Source organism: Peromyscus californicus, unplaced genomic scaffold (assembly GCF_007827085.1).
Source record: "Peromyscus californicus insignis strain IS unplaced genomic scaffold, ASM782708v3 Scaffold_4__1_contigs__length_199733344, whole genome shotgun sequence".
In the NCBI taxonomy this organism is placed as follows: Eukaryota; Metazoa; Chordata; class Mammalia; order Rodentia; family Cricetidae; genus Peromyscus; species Peromyscus californicus.
In genome coordinates this window covers 122,601,543-122,616,404 of record NW_026294562.1, presented here as the reverse complement: position 1 = coordinate 122,616,404, position 14,862 = coordinate 122,601,543, and the positions used below count along the sequence as shown (strand labels likewise).

General features: G+C 49.2%; 1 protein-coding gene across 1 annotated transcript; it reads right to left on the bottom strand.

Annotated features, from left to right (window-relative positions):
- Window positions 1-230: 230 nt before the first annotated feature.
- On the bottom strand, window positions 231-13,857 carry Rlbp1 (retinaldehyde binding protein 1). The gene is made up of 9 exons (XM_052713472.1): window positions 13,571-13,857; window positions 11,720-11,841; window positions 11,015-11,043; window positions 10,652-10,780; window positions 8,125-8,329; window positions 6,145-6,323; window positions 2,675-2,833; window positions 1,301-1,411; window positions 231-1,108 (listed from the first exon to the last, which is right to left on the bottom strand). The coding sequence occupies exons 3-9, from the start codon at window positions 11,024-11,026 to the stop codon at window positions 950-952; spliced, it is 954 nt and encodes a 317-aa protein (XP_052569432.1). The 5' UTR covers window positions 11,027-11,043; window positions 11,720-11,841; window positions 13,571-13,857; the 3' UTR covers window positions 231-949.
- Window positions 13,858-14,862: the final 1,005 nt, after the last annotated feature.

Genomic DNA, 14,862 nt, shown 5'->3' with positions numbered 1-14,862 from the left:
GTGCTGTAAGAATGCAGGCTGATCAAGTCACCAGGAGCAAGCCAGTGAGCTGCACTCCTCTATGCCCTTTGCTCCAGTTCCTGCCCTGAGTTCCTGCCCTGCCTCCCCTGGTTGATGGACTACAAACTCTTAAGATGAAATAAACCCTTTCCTCCCCAAGTCGCTTTGGGTCACTGTTTTATCACAGCCATAGAAACCCTAAATAAGCCATAAGTTCATCACGAAAGAGCTTGACACAAGACAAAGAATGACTTTATTTGTCTGTCGAGGACTAAGTGTTCAGAGAAGATATCAAATATGAATTTAAGTCAAACCCATCCAACCAGGCAAAGAACGTCTAGTAAAGGGGGACCCACCCCGAGGACCCCACCTAAGATAGGTGGAGAGGAAGGGACACCATCTCCACCCTGGAAAGATGCAAAGCTCTTAGTGCCTAGGTCACTCAGCAGCAGGTCACCCCAAATGCAACTGTTCATCCCAAATGCAAGCTGCTCCCTCCCTGCAATTCTGCGTGGGAAACCCCTTAACTGCCTACAGCTGCTGTGTTTGTCAAATCATTAGAGCATCAAGCCCTCCTCCCCTTCTTCGTTTTACAGAATGTGAGTGGGCTTTCAACTCCGCCTTGCAAACCCTAAGTATCAAAGCGATTACAAAGGAAATCACGGAGAAGTCTAATTAGTCTTTGAAATCCAACTCCTCGCAAGGTCACTGCCCTATAACTGCAGAGGCGGGTGGGACTATAACTGCCTCACAAGTCTCCTGTTTAAAGGCATCCCCTTGCCTCACTACCTTCTATGTCAGTTTGGGATGAGGTGCCACTCAAGCTCTCCTAAACCTAGCAAAGTCTGGGGAAACCACAGTCACCTCAGGCATTCCTGTTCCCAGTCTCGGGTTCAGGAAAGCTGAGGGCGGGCTAGGATGCTAACAGGTCACATGGCAGGGCGTCTCCTCACAAGGCTGTATTCTCAACTTCGACCCGGGGGCCAAAGAGCTGCTCCGCAACCACCTTGCCGTCATACTTGGGCAGTGTACCCCCAAAGTCAGCGGGCAAGATGCTCTCATCAATCTCCTGGAAGAAGTCATCCAGGTCATCTCCGTGAACAAAGACCTGCAGGAAAGTGAGCAGGACAACTGAGTGGGAGGAAGAGGCAGGAGGGAAGGACAGAGTCTCTGCGTGACGTCTTTGCCTGGAGATGTCTTTCTCGACAGTCCTCCATGTGGGGCTGTCAGGGTTGTCCACCTCAACTTGGGACCAGTGTGCAGTGTCTGAGGAAGGCTCAGGAGGCAGCCGTGAACTCACCCTCTGTAGCAACTTGTTCTTCAAGAAGGGCTTGACCACGTTATAGGTGGTGGTGAAGTACCATGGTTGGTGGATGAAGTGGATAGCTTTGAACCTGGCTGGGAATGAGTCCTGTAGTGACAGAGAGAGATCCCCCCACCCCATTGCCCCGGTGGTCTCAGAGGCTCCTACTTACCAACACACACACACATGCTCTCACACACATGCACAGACAGACACAGCCTCTCCCCATGGAGTGAGGACTGACTTGTCCAACATCAATCACATGTTGCCCTGGAGGATAGCCCATCCCAGGGCCAGCCGCCAGAGAACCTTGACTTCACTTTGGCTCTAAGGTGTAGGGAGGAAACTCTGCAAGTTACACAACCTAAAGCCATCCCATGATATAAAACAGAGACAGAAATGAAACCCTAGAAATAAATTTAAAAAAAAAAAAAAAGGATGAAGTGGTATGTTTGCTTGGTTATTTGGTGATTGTGTGTTTGGGGTGTGGGTGTGTTCCGTGTTTGTGTGTTGGTATTTGGTGTGTGTGTATAAGTGTGTATGTGTGTGTGTGTGTGTGTGTGTGTGTGTGTGTGTGTGTGTGTGTGTTGGTATTATTATGTTGGTTTTGTGAGAAAGGGTCTCATGTGTCCAAAGCAGACCTTATGACATAGTTGAGTTATGACCTTGACCTTCCGATCTTCCCACCTCTTCCTTCTGAGCACTAGAAGTACAGACATGTGCCACAGTGGCCAGTGCTGGGGACAGAACAGTATCCCCAGCCGGGGCGATTGAGGTTTTATCAAACCACTTGTCCACTGAGTAGACCACAAACCATTACAGACCATAAGGACATCCTTGTCATGCCTCTGCCCTTCAGCAACTGCCATACCCATATCTCCAACCTCCTCTTTCCCAATACATGTAGGGCAAATATAAGGTAGCTCAAAGAAGAGACTGGGGGCTATCTGTCTATAAAGGAATCAGAAGGGGGCTAGAAATATCCTTTCCTCAGGATAAACTCACAAGCAAAAAGAGGCAGACAGCCTAAGGTTCCAGGATCACTCATATAGAGTCAAATCCAGCCTCTGCCACTTTATCTGTGAGTGACCTTGCAAAGTCATTTAACCTCTGAGCCTCAGTTTCCAGGTTTGTGAGATGAAGCCCAAGATGTGGATGAGAACCCTCTCAAGGAGTCAATGAAATCATTCCCATGTACTTAACACACTCAATCACCATGCAAGTGTTTGTGGCTGAGATGACAGCTGTCATGCTCTGTATGACACTAGATTGCCAACCCCTCAGGTCCCTTTCTGCACCGGGAAACTGGGAAACCAGGCCAAGCCTCCCTGCCTGTGAAAGGTTCCTACAGGACCAGTTCCAAGGTCTCACCTGGAGCATGTCCACCATCTTCTTGAGATCTGAGGGGCGGAGCCCCGCTGCCTGCTGCATGGTGAAACCCTTAAAGTTCTCGACAATACAGAAGCCATTGATTTGCGTTTCCTCGTTCTCCAGCAGTTTCTCCAAAATGAAACAGTACGCCTGCAAGATCTAGAAGCACAGAGGCTAGGTATGGGGCTCAGTCAGGAGGCCCCAGAGTTGATTCCCAAATCCATCATCAGAACGCCTGAAGCACAGGGAGTAGGGTTTAAGATCCAACCCACAGAGGTGATTAAATCTTGGGGTCCTGAGTGGGGAGCCACCGACACATGCTTCACTGCAGGAATTTGCCGCAGATGTCCATCTAGGACCCTCCCCCTTGCAGAAGACATGCCAATAAAATAACATTAAATGTCACGTTCGTGATTAGAAGCCACAGAGTTTATCCCAGCACTCTTACGATGTTGGAAACCACTAGAAACAGCCTGAGTGTCCAGTAAGAGAGGAGGGAAATATAAGCCATGGAACATTGCAGAGCGGTGAAAATGACGTAAAACATTAACAACATGGGGAATTCTTCACGACATTACACAGAAGAATCTCTTGTTGATTTTGTTATGCTTTGGTTTGTCTGTTGGTGCCAGAAATCAATGGTAGAGTCTTGGATGGGCTAGGCAAGCACTCTGCCACTGAGCTCTATCTTCAGCCCTTGGTTCCTTTTTTTTTTTTTTTTTTTTTTTTTTAGAGGGTCTCACTTTGTAGCTCAGGCTGGCCTTGAAAACTGTTTAGTCCAGGCTAGCTTTGAACAACAGCTCCTCCTACCACCAACTCCTGAGTGCTGGAATTGCAGCTCCGACCACCATTACCCTGTCTGTTGTTGTGATATCTGCCTTTCCCTGATCCTTCCTTCCTCCTTCCCTCCCTCTCTCTCTCCCTGTCTCCTCCCTTCCTTCCTTCCTTCCCCTTCTCTTTTTCAGTACTGGGGATTGAACCCGGGGTATTGCAAATTACTAAACTGTATCACCAGCCCTCTTTTTACTTTGAACTTTTAGGCAGTGTCTTACTGACTTAGGCTGGCCTTGAACTCACTCTACAGCCCAGGCAGGCCTTAAACTTGTAATCAGTCCTCTTTCTTCAGCCTCCCTAGTAGATAGGTTTACAGGCCTGTGCCACCAAGAATGACTGATGATCCCACAGTTATAAGAAAAGTGTGTATGTGTGTGTGTGTATGTAAAATATATTGGAAGGATATAGTGGTAAAAAAATAGCAGAATTATAGATGATTTTGTTTGCAATTTTTTGTATATTCTAAAAAGAATAGATATTATTAACATAATAAGAAAAATTCATGTTTCTACATTTTTTTCTTAAAAAAAATATACCTTCAGTTGGAGCTAGAGAGATAGCTTTGTGATTAAGAAACCTTGCTGTCCTTACAGAGGACCTGAGTTGGATCTCAGCACCCACATCAGGTAGCTGGCTCATAACTGCCTGGAACTGTAACTCCAGCTCCAGGGGACCTGATGCCCCTGGCTTTCCCAGGAACTAGCACTCACTCATACACACACACACACACACACACACACACACACACACACACACACATAATTAAAAATAATATAAGAGCCAGGTGGTGATGGCACATGCCTTTAATCTCAGCACTCAGGAAGCAGAGTCAGGAGGATCTCTGTGAGTTTGAGGCCAGCCTGGTCTACAGAGCAAGATCCAGGACAGGCACCAAAACTACACAGAGAAACCCTGTCTCAGAAAACAAAAACAAACAAACAAACAAACAAACAATTAATTAATTAGTTAATTAATATAAATCTTTCAGGTTGTGGTGGTGCACACTTCTAATCCTAGCTAGCACTCTGGAGGCAGAGCCAATTGGATCTTTGTGAGTTCAAGGCCAACCTGTTCTACATAGTGAGTTCCAGGACAGCCAGGACTATGTAGAGAGGCCTTTATAGATAGATAGATAGATAGATAGATAGATAGATAGATAGATAGATAGATAGATAGATGATGGATGGATGGATAGATAGATAGATAGATAGATAGATATAGATAGATAGATATAGATAGATAGATTTATTTTACTTGTTTTATTTGTTTGTTTATTATGTGACAGGGTTTCTCTGTGTAGCTAGGATTAAAGGTGCACATCTCCACTACTGCCTGGCTCATTTTTACTCTTATTATCATTCATTTATGATGAAGATGTTGGTTCCACTGAAGCTGGAGTGACAGGAGACTGAGCTGCCGGACACGGGTGCTGAGAACAGGACTCAGGTCCTCTCTGCAAGAGCAGCAAGTCCTCTAAACTGCTGAGCCATCTCTCCAACCCTCCTCCCCCAAATAATATGTCTATCTTTTTTTAAAGTTTTAATTCTAAAGCTAGTATCTTGCTCACCAAGAAGGCCTAGTAACATCCTTAATAAGAGCAGGCGTAAGGTAGGGATGCTGACTATTTCCATCACCATTGAACTAGAGCAAAGGGCTGGCCAGTGCAATCTAATTTCTTCTTAAAGTCTGGGGTCTAAGAAGTAGAAGAGGTGGGGGCTGGAGAGATGGCTCAGCGGCTAAGAGCCTTAGCAGCTCTTCCAGAGGTCCTGAGTTCAGTTCCCAGCACCCACATGGTGGCTCACAACCATCTGTAATGAGATCTGGTGCCCTCTTCCGGCCTGTAGGCATACATGCAGGCAGAACACTGTATACATAATAAATTAATTAATTTTAAAAAGTAGAAAAGGTGAAGAAAACGGTCTCCTCTATTCACATATACTAGTATACTTAGGAACACGGGTGAAGGCCGGGACTTAGCTCACTTGGTAGAGGACTTGGCTAGCATGTGTGCAATTCTAGGTTCGGTCCCCAGCACTGCATAAAACCAGGCCTGTCGGCACATGCCTGTAACCCCTGCATGGCAAGAGAGCAGAAGTTTGAAGGCTATCCTTAACTACATAGTGAGTTCAAGGCCAGCCTGGGATGCCTGAGACTCTGTTCCCAGCAAAAACAAAACAAACAAGAAAGGAGAAAAAAATGAAAGAAAGAAAAAAGAATAAAGAAAAATCCTTTGTTTTTTTCCTTTAATCAGACTTCTCAAGGGCTTAAACCTATGAAGGTACGGAAAGCACATGGGTAAGGAGGACAGAACCTGTGCCTTCCAGAACCTTCCAGCCCACAGCCCTCTGATCCCTCTCTCTCTGCTGCTCTCAGCTTTCAGTGTTTGGCAAGGTTTCCGTCGGCTCACGGCCCACAGCTGCTGCCTCCACTTGGCATTGCTGGGCATAACCAGGCCTGTTCTGGGCTCCACTTGCCGAGCTGCTGCTTCCCAGCTGTCCTGGAACATTCTAGGAATTCTCTCCCTGTTTGGAAAATGCCTGGAGGCAGGTGACGGCCTGCCCTCGTCCCTCCACAGACCTTGCCTCCTGGGGAACCCAACACTAAAGACAAGGGCTAGGACAGAGAGTTCAGCTGACCTCATCAAAGGTGACTTCTTCACAGTGCCAGTTTTCAATGTTGAAGAGCATAACCACTCGGCCGTACTTGTCCCGGCTGGATAGGACACCAGGGTAACCCGCCTCGATAGTGCAGCGGACGGCCTCCATGGAGAGGCTATCGAAAAGTTCAGGGTACTGGAGCCGGAAGTTCACATAGCCTGGAAGAGGAAGAGTCGCGCAGCCATCTAGGGAGCCTTTCCAGCCACGCTCACCCACCTTCTCAGGTAGCACATGGTGAGAATCAGGGGCCTGGTTGCTGTCTGTCCATAACAGGACATCCAACTGTCTGCGTCTCATGGTTCCCTTCCGCAAGATTGGCCTGTCTCCCCCAAATGTTGTGGCAATTACACATGGTTCACAGTGTCCCCATTGTGAGCTGTGCAGACATGACGTACAGTCCTACTTAAGAAGGTAATCGTGGCCGGGCGGTGGTGGCGCATGCCTTTAATCCCAGCACTCGGGAGGCAGAGCCAGGCGGATCTCTGTGAGTTCGAGGCCAGCCTGGACTACCAAGTGAGTTCCAGGAAAGGCGCAAAGCTACACAGAGAAACCCTGTCTCGAAAAACCAAAAAAAAAAAGAAGGTAATCGTATGTGTTACATTCCTTCCCTTGGGGACAAGGCACAGACTGTCAACTGGGCACAGGTCAACTGAGTGGGTGGGTGGGCAGTGCTGAGGAAACCCAAGGCCCCAGCTAGACTCGGGGGCCCTTCCTAATTCTAGCAGCACCACTTCGCCCACAAATGCCATTCTTACTTACCCTGAACAGGAGGTCCCTGCCTTCATGTGGCCATCTGTACCCCCAACCTGGGGCCCAGGGAATGGGTTTAGGGGGCAATTGCCAAGAAACTGCCAACAACTTCTCTGCTGTTCTAGAACACTCCAGTCTTATCCTACCTCACATTTGCCTTGTTATTCCCTCTGCCCCGATACTCAGATGTCTGACTTCCTTGGGGTTTACTTTCAGGTGTCCCTTTATTTCAGGTGTCACTCATTCAGAAATGAGTGGGAGCATTTCTAGACACTTCAATTACAGCTTCAGTCTTCTGTCCTTTACCCCTGTCACTCAAACTCTACCTATGTATTCTCTCTGTCAGGTTTATTATTTCCACCAATAGAACGTAAGTTCCACAACAGCATGGGATGCTTGTGCTCCTTGACCTAAAACAGTGGTGGGCCCTGGCACTGACTTGACATTTGGGGACAGAGGAGAAAAGTAGAAAGGTAAAGCCAGTAGGCCACAGATCACCTGCTTCAACCCTCTATAGACACCAAAGATGATTTCTTCAGGAAATGTTTTCTCCACCCAGCACGGCCATGGCAGTTCTGTCCCAGCTCCCCATTCCCAAGGTAAGCACCATCTTTGGTTCCCCGGGATTGAGGTTTAGTGTCAGGGAAGTGCATGGAGGAGGCACAGCTTCACCATCTGGAACATTCCAGAGCCAAAGGTGGAGCTACAAAGGAAACACCTTCCTTTGTTGTCTAAATGTGGTACCTGAATTCTACTCACTGAGTTCCAAGACTGACAGAGAGGAGAGTCTTCTAGGAATCTTGTCTTGACTATCTAATTTTGTCCATCCATCCATCCATCCGTCCATTCATCCATCCATTCATCCATCCATCCATCCCACTAACAGAGCCCAAGTGATCCTGAGGACTGCTCAATATGAAGACAGTGACTACCTCATGGCATAAGGGAGTTTTCTTAGTGTGGAAAGGGTTGACACCCTCCTCAAAACTTCCTCCCAGGGCTGGAGCGATAGCTCAGAGGTTAAGAGCACTGACTGTTCTTCCAGAGGTCCTGAGTTCAATTCCTAGCAACCACATGGTGGCTCACAACCATCTGTATAGAGATCTGGCGCCCTCTTCTGTATAGATAATGAATAAATAAATCTTTTTAAAAAAAAAAAAAAAAACTTCCTCCCACCTTGCATGGCCAGTCCTCCAATGAAGGCCTTACCTTTGAGCAGCTCATAAGCGCGGCCCACGTCGAACTTGCGAGCACGGATGAAGCGCAGGAGGAAGGCACTGTCCCTTGCCTGTACCCTCTCAGCCACCGCCAGGGCCAGCTCCTCCCCGGAAGCTGCCTGTGCCTGCACCAGCTCCTTTAGCTCCCTCACCGCCTCCTCCCGGGTCTCCTCCTTCTCATTTAGCTCATCCTTGGCCTGGAATGGGGGGCGGGGAGCAGGGGCAGAAGTTACTGATAGGTGCTGGTGAGGAACAGGGCGTGTGTGAAAAGGCTCACATCTAAGTGGGCCTGCTGGGAGTGCCCAGGGTGCTGCAGTTTGGGCCTTACTGCTTTGCAGCTCTGCCCTCAAGGGTCAGCTCTGCCCTCAAGGGTCAAGGAGTGGCATCCTGCTCCCTATAGGCATTTGGAGAAAGTCAAAGGGCTCAGCCTGGATTTGTTTGCAAGACATTGACAACAACAAGTGTTTCTAACAAATGCCCATGTATTCTGTGCTCTTACCCAACACGCTGCTCAGTCCTCTAAATACGTTTTGTGTGTGTGTGTGTGCGTGTGTGTGCGTGTGTGTGTGTGTGTGTGTGTGTGTGTGTGTGTGTGTTTTAATTGATTGAATTCATTCACTGTATATGTGAGTGTTTTGCCTGTGCACCATATGTGTGCTTGGTGCCTGAGAAGGTCAGAAGAAGGCATCAGGTGCCCTGGAACTGGAGTTGTGAATAGTTGTGAGGCACCACTGGGTGCTAGGCATCCAGTCAGGGTTCTCTGCAAGAGCAAAAATGCTCTTAATCACTGAGCCGTCTTTCCATCCCTAAACTGTGTTTTCAATTTTTTGCCACAACTCATTGTGGGGGGTTGTTTTGTTTTTTTAATTATTATTTTGTTTTGTGTTTTTAATTGCCTTTTGCATTTATTTATTCTTGCATGTGTACTTAGGGGGCACACGTGTGTGTGTGTGTGTGTGTGTGTGTGTGTGTGTGTGTGTGTGTGTGTGTTGTGACATTCATGTGAAAGTCAGAGGATGACTTGAGGGAGTTGGTTCTCTCCTTTTACTATGTGGGTCCATGGGATCCAACTCATTTGGTCAGGTTTGATGGCAAATGCCTTTTAGCCAATGAGCTACCTCACACAAGCCCTTATTTTTGTTTTGGCATTTTTTGTTTGTTTGTTTGTTATTGTTTTTTGTTTGGGGTTTTGGTTTTTCAAGACAGGGTTTCTCTGTGTAACAGCCCTGTCTGTCCTGGAACGTGCCTTGTAGACCACGCTGGCCTCGAACTCACAGAGATCCACCTGTCTCTACCCTCTAAATGCTGGGATCAAAGGTGTGGGCCACCACCACCCGGCTGTAGGCTTGTTTTTTTGAGACAATGTCTCTAACCCAGGCTGACCTCAAATTTGATAAATAGCCAAGGTTGACCTTGAACTTCTGATACTGCCTGTACCTCCCAAGTGCCGGGTTTACAGGCATGTGCTACCATGCGCAGTTTTATGTGACCCTGGAGGTGGAATACAGAATCTCCTGCACTTTGGACAACTCTGTCAACTGAGCCACACCCCCAATCCTATTTTTTGTTTCCTTTGAGACAGGATCTCTCTATGTAACCCAGGCTGACTTTAAAATTATACTTCTCCAACCTCTGTCTCCCAAGGGCTGGGATCACAGAACCACCATACACGGCACAGTTAGTGTTCTTATGCCCATCTCCCAGAAGGGCAGGCTGAGGCGACTAGAGGTGACGAGTTATTGCCCTAGGTCCCCCAAGGAGAAGGAGGAAGACTCCCTCCCTTCACTCAGTGACCTCCCAGACTTGACCCATCAGAGAGCAGCCTGCCTCAGCCCCAGAGCTCCACAGCCCTTCCTTTTGCTGGGCTAGAAGAGCTGTGAGGACTGCTGGTGCGGCTCTTCCTTTGGGCAACATGAAGGGCGAGGGAGAAGAAAGAAGTCGAATGTGGACGACCTGAGAGCACCTGCCGATGGCGACACCAGTCGACGACGCAGAGATGAGAGCCTGGAGCAGAGCTCGGCCACTTCTCACCTTCGCCCTGGCAAGCGCTAGCTAGTCCAGCTGCTATATTCATATTTCATGGGCACAGAGAGGCCAGGTGCAGGGAGGGAAAGCTGTTTGCTCAAGGCCACAGAGCAAGCTGAACGTGTCTGGTCCTAGGACTTGAGCCTCGTGCTTTTCCACTGGGCACAGCCATTTTACCCTTGTTCACCAGGGCCGCTTTCCTGAAGCAGTATTCCTTACATCTGAGTTGAGGTTGGCCCCTGGCCCCTAGGCTCCAGGCTGGAATCTCAGATTAAGGTGGTCTGAGTACTGATTAACCCAGCTGTTGCAATAGCTCTGACCTTTAGGATAGTCTCTAGAATAGGTCAGTCTCTCATGTCCAGGATGACCTAGAGAGTGGGAATGGGCCTTTTCTAAAGGAGAGAGGATTCTGTCATGTCCACCCCACCCCTATTGTGACCCTTACCAGGTTGTCCCAGCCAGCACCTCCACCCCCTCCGACCCCAGCACCTCACCTTCTGCAAAGTGTGGCGGGGCAGCTGGCTGCATGGACCAAAGACAGGACCATGGTCCTTGGTTGTGAGTTGCTCCAGCTGTACCCGGAGCTGCTGCTCCTCTTCAGGGACCATTCGGAATGTGCCCACCTGGGCAGAAAGGAGTCATGTAGAAGGAAGGACAGCTCTGCCTGCCCCTGCCCCCCCGCCCCGCTTCCCCCCAGCAGCCAGAACCACTGGCATATGGGCCTGCTGAGATCTTGCATAGTACCTTTGGCCAAGATCTTTGCTAAGCCTCCTCCCTTTGATGGATCAGAACCCCAGAGAGATTGCCAAAGGTGTAGGGAGGAAGGGGACCAGGGAAGAAGAGCCCAGGCTACTCACCCCCTCTGACATATTGTCTCTTGATGACACTGAGGAAAAAGAAAGAAGGGTTTGCTCTGCCCTGACCTCACCAGGTGGCCTGTCCCCAGCAGCCAAGGAAGTCAGGACTGCAGTGATGTTGGAGAAAACTTCTGTGTTTTTCCTAGAACCTCAGGCACTCATGACCCTCCCAACAGCTAGGTGACTGGCAGAAATTCAGATGCATGGGTCCTGGCCCCTATGATTCTGACTAGAGGGCTAAAATTAGAGGGGCCCCCCTTCCCCACCCAGCTCTGAAGGGGAACGTTCCTGGGCTACACTTTGGCTGCATTTGGAAGGAGCACACCACTAATACCCTACTCTTCAGCTGTGGCTAGCCAGAATTGGGCCCCATTCTCGGCTACAGGGTCAGTCACTACAGTGTAAGGCAATCCTTTCTGCAGCCTTCCTTGCCCAGTACAAATGGGCATCCCAGAAACCTCTCAGCCCAGTGGATGGCTCTATCCCCAGTGCATTCGTTCTTAGGAGCCATGGTGAGCCGTTAGACCATCAGTCCTGAGTGTGTGTTCAGAGCTACGTGACACACTAAGGACTTTGAAGTTCATTATCTCAGAGACAGGCATGGTAGCACCATTCCTCTTTTATCTAAGGGAAAACGGGGCCGGGGGAGTAAATGACTTGTTCGAGGTAACAAAACCCAAGGAAGCCGGGGATTAGGAGATATACCTGAGCTGTGACTCCTGTAAGCAGCAAGGAGCAGCTTGGGGCAGCTGGATCTGGGACCCGAGTTCCAACCCTGTCCCTCACAGTTGCAGCTTGTGTGATTTCACTCGAGTCTTGACTGTCCCCTTTTGGGATGGAAGGGTTATGAGATGTAATTAAATGATGTACACACACAGGCAGCCCCGGGCCACCAGAGCGGGTTTCAGTCATGGCTCACATGCTCCCAGGTTTTCCCCTCCCAGGCCTATGTGTCCCCAGTGACTGTGAGGATCTCTAATCACTCTGTTTCTTCCTGCCACCAGGTTCCATCGGTCAGCTCAGTCCCTCATAGTTGGTGAGTAGCTGGGACTTGAACCTGTGTCTACCTGACACTGAGTCTGTTTGATGCTTCCAGCCACGTCCTCTCTGTGCAGACTCCCCAGGGGAGCTGGTGACAGAAACCTTATAGGTTGGAGAGATCTGGATTTGAATCTGGCTTTTCCCACCTGTGTGACCGTAGGCGAGTTATTTAATTTTGTCGGAGACCGAGAAGCACATTGAAGACGACAGTAGCCACCAAAGGTGACTGTCACAAAGACCACAGGGTTTCTATGACACAACCTAGAGTGGAACCTTGCTCTGCAACAGAGTCCCCTCTCCCTTTCTTAGCATCACACTGAAACCTGAGGGTCCCAGAGAATATCTGAGGGTCTCCCACATTTTGAATCTGTCCCTACCACAGCCCTGCAAGGACAGGGGATTCTGGGGGCTGGAATCTTCCCATAGGAACCAAGTACAAGCCAACTTTTTGGAAAGCAGACAGACATCCAAATATGTGAGCATAAGGACCAAGAGCCGAGTCTAGTGGCGCACACAGATAATCCCAACACTTGGGAGAGAAAGGAGATAGAAGCTAAGGTTATTCTTGGCTATATAGTGAGTTCAAAGCCAGCCTGCATTACATGAGACTCTATCGCAAAAAACTAAAAGTGAGCCGGGCGGCGGTGACACACGCCTTTAATTCCAGCACTTGGGAGGCAGAGCCAGGCGGATCTCTGGGAGTTCGAGGCCAGCTGGTCTATAGAGCAAGATCCAGGACAGGTACCAAAACTACACAGAGAAATCTTGTCTGGAAAAACAAACAAACAAACAAAAAAACTAAAAATGAAAGCTGGGCATGGCGGTGCATGTCTTTAATCCCACTACTTGGATCTCTGAGTCTGAAGCTAGTCTGATCTACATAGAGAGTTCCAGGACAGCCAGGGCTACACAGGGAAACCCTGTCTCAAACAAACAAACAAACAAGCAAAAACAAAGCAAAGCAAGACGGTCTGAAGAACTCAAGAATTAGTGGATACCCCCAGCCAGAGAAGCAGATCTCCAGCACAAGACCCAGACCTTAGAAATATAAGGTTAAAGTCAGCACAGGGAAGCACTTATCTCTTATTTTTAAAAAGCACTTATCTATGAGCACTTATCTATGTAATGAAAACATGCTCCCCCCCCCCCCCCCCCCGCCAGCTCCACATCGATGTTCTCTGCCATTTAGAATTGGCAAATAAAAATACAATTAATTACAAATACAGGACGTAGAAAGTATTTGATCATCTGCAGTCCTGATTGAATTAGGCACTCCACATTTGTATGTGCTGAGTCTGCCTGTAGATCCGTCTGGCTCACAGCACTTTACAGATAGGTCTGGCTCACACCACTTTACAGGCAATCGGAGCAATCTGAGAATGGTGAACCCCACCCCACCTCTCACTACACACACACACACACACACACACACACACACACACACACACACACACACACACACACACACACACACACAGTCTTATGCTCCCTGGCCAGGCCTTGTTACTAACTCACCTGACAGCTCTTCCTTGGGGCTAGGGTGCCTGAATTGTTCTGGCGCTCTGGAGGCTGCCTCCTTTGGAGGTGTGGTTGGGTCAGCAAGCTCGGATTAGTGTGTCACAAGGAACTTCTCAGGCCCACTGTTTCCCATTAAATCAGGCTCACAGGAGGCCCGGAGTGAAACAAGCGAAGTGTCCTGAGGGAGAGGGGAGAGACCCAGCCTGCAGACAACCATCAAAGCCCTGCTTTGTGAGCTTCTGCTTGGAGCTCTGTTCAGCCATGTGGAAGCCGCTTCTCTGGGATCTGAGCCAGCCCCATCCCATTCCCCTGCCCTCTCTCTTCTCAAACTGGAAGGCAGGGGAGCCTGGGAGAGCACTCCCTCCCCACAGAGGGGAGGACATATAGAGAAATAAGAGAAATTCTAAGTGTGAGCACCAGGGCAATCCAGCCCTATGGTCCACTTCCCACATGCAGAGGGAAGCTGAGCAGGGGAGGACTTGCTGTATCCTAAGCTGGCCCCAAACTATGCCTCCCACTCTTTTGTATGTGTTCGTGAGTCGCTGAGGATTGAACCAGGGCCTGACACATGTAAGAACTCTATTTCTAAGCCACACCCTCAGACCCCGCCTCCTTTCGTTTTATGCAGCCCAGGTAGGTTTTGAACTTCTGATCCTCCAACCTCTGCCTCTCAAAGGGGAGTGCTGTGCTGCCCCAGCAGGTCCCCCTGGCCCACTCTGCAATCCTTGCTCCATCACCTTTCTTGAGGTTACTTCACGCTGTGACTCTGCCTCCTCTGAGAAGTGGGATGACTAGAGAACCAGGCTGGGGCTATGGGGAAGTTCAAAGAGGGCCACACAGCACCCCCTTCAGATGCCTGATCCCTGGGAAGTGTTCTGGAGAGCTGGCAGTTGTGCCCAGTGCAGAATCAGTGGGCACCTCGGTGAAGGGAACACATCCGACCCCCAGGGTAGCCAGGAACTCTTGAGCATCCCTCAGTGGGGACACCAGCCTCTGCCTTAATATTGCACCAGGGTATGAGGAATGCAAGTCCTTTAGATCATTCTCTGCAGGGGACTCCAAAGCCAGGGAGCTCCCTACTTCCACCACTGGGAAGTTCTCTTTAATTACTCATCTGAGTCTGAGCCCAAGCAGCCCACCTTTGGTCCTCTCTCCTAGAGGTGCTCAGGGCTGGGTTGAACACCTGGGCCCAGGTCATTCTCTGGAATCTAGCCACAGAAGGGTTTTTGATCTCACCACAGTTTGGGGCTTACACAAGAAGGACCATGTGTAGACACAGAAAGAAGACA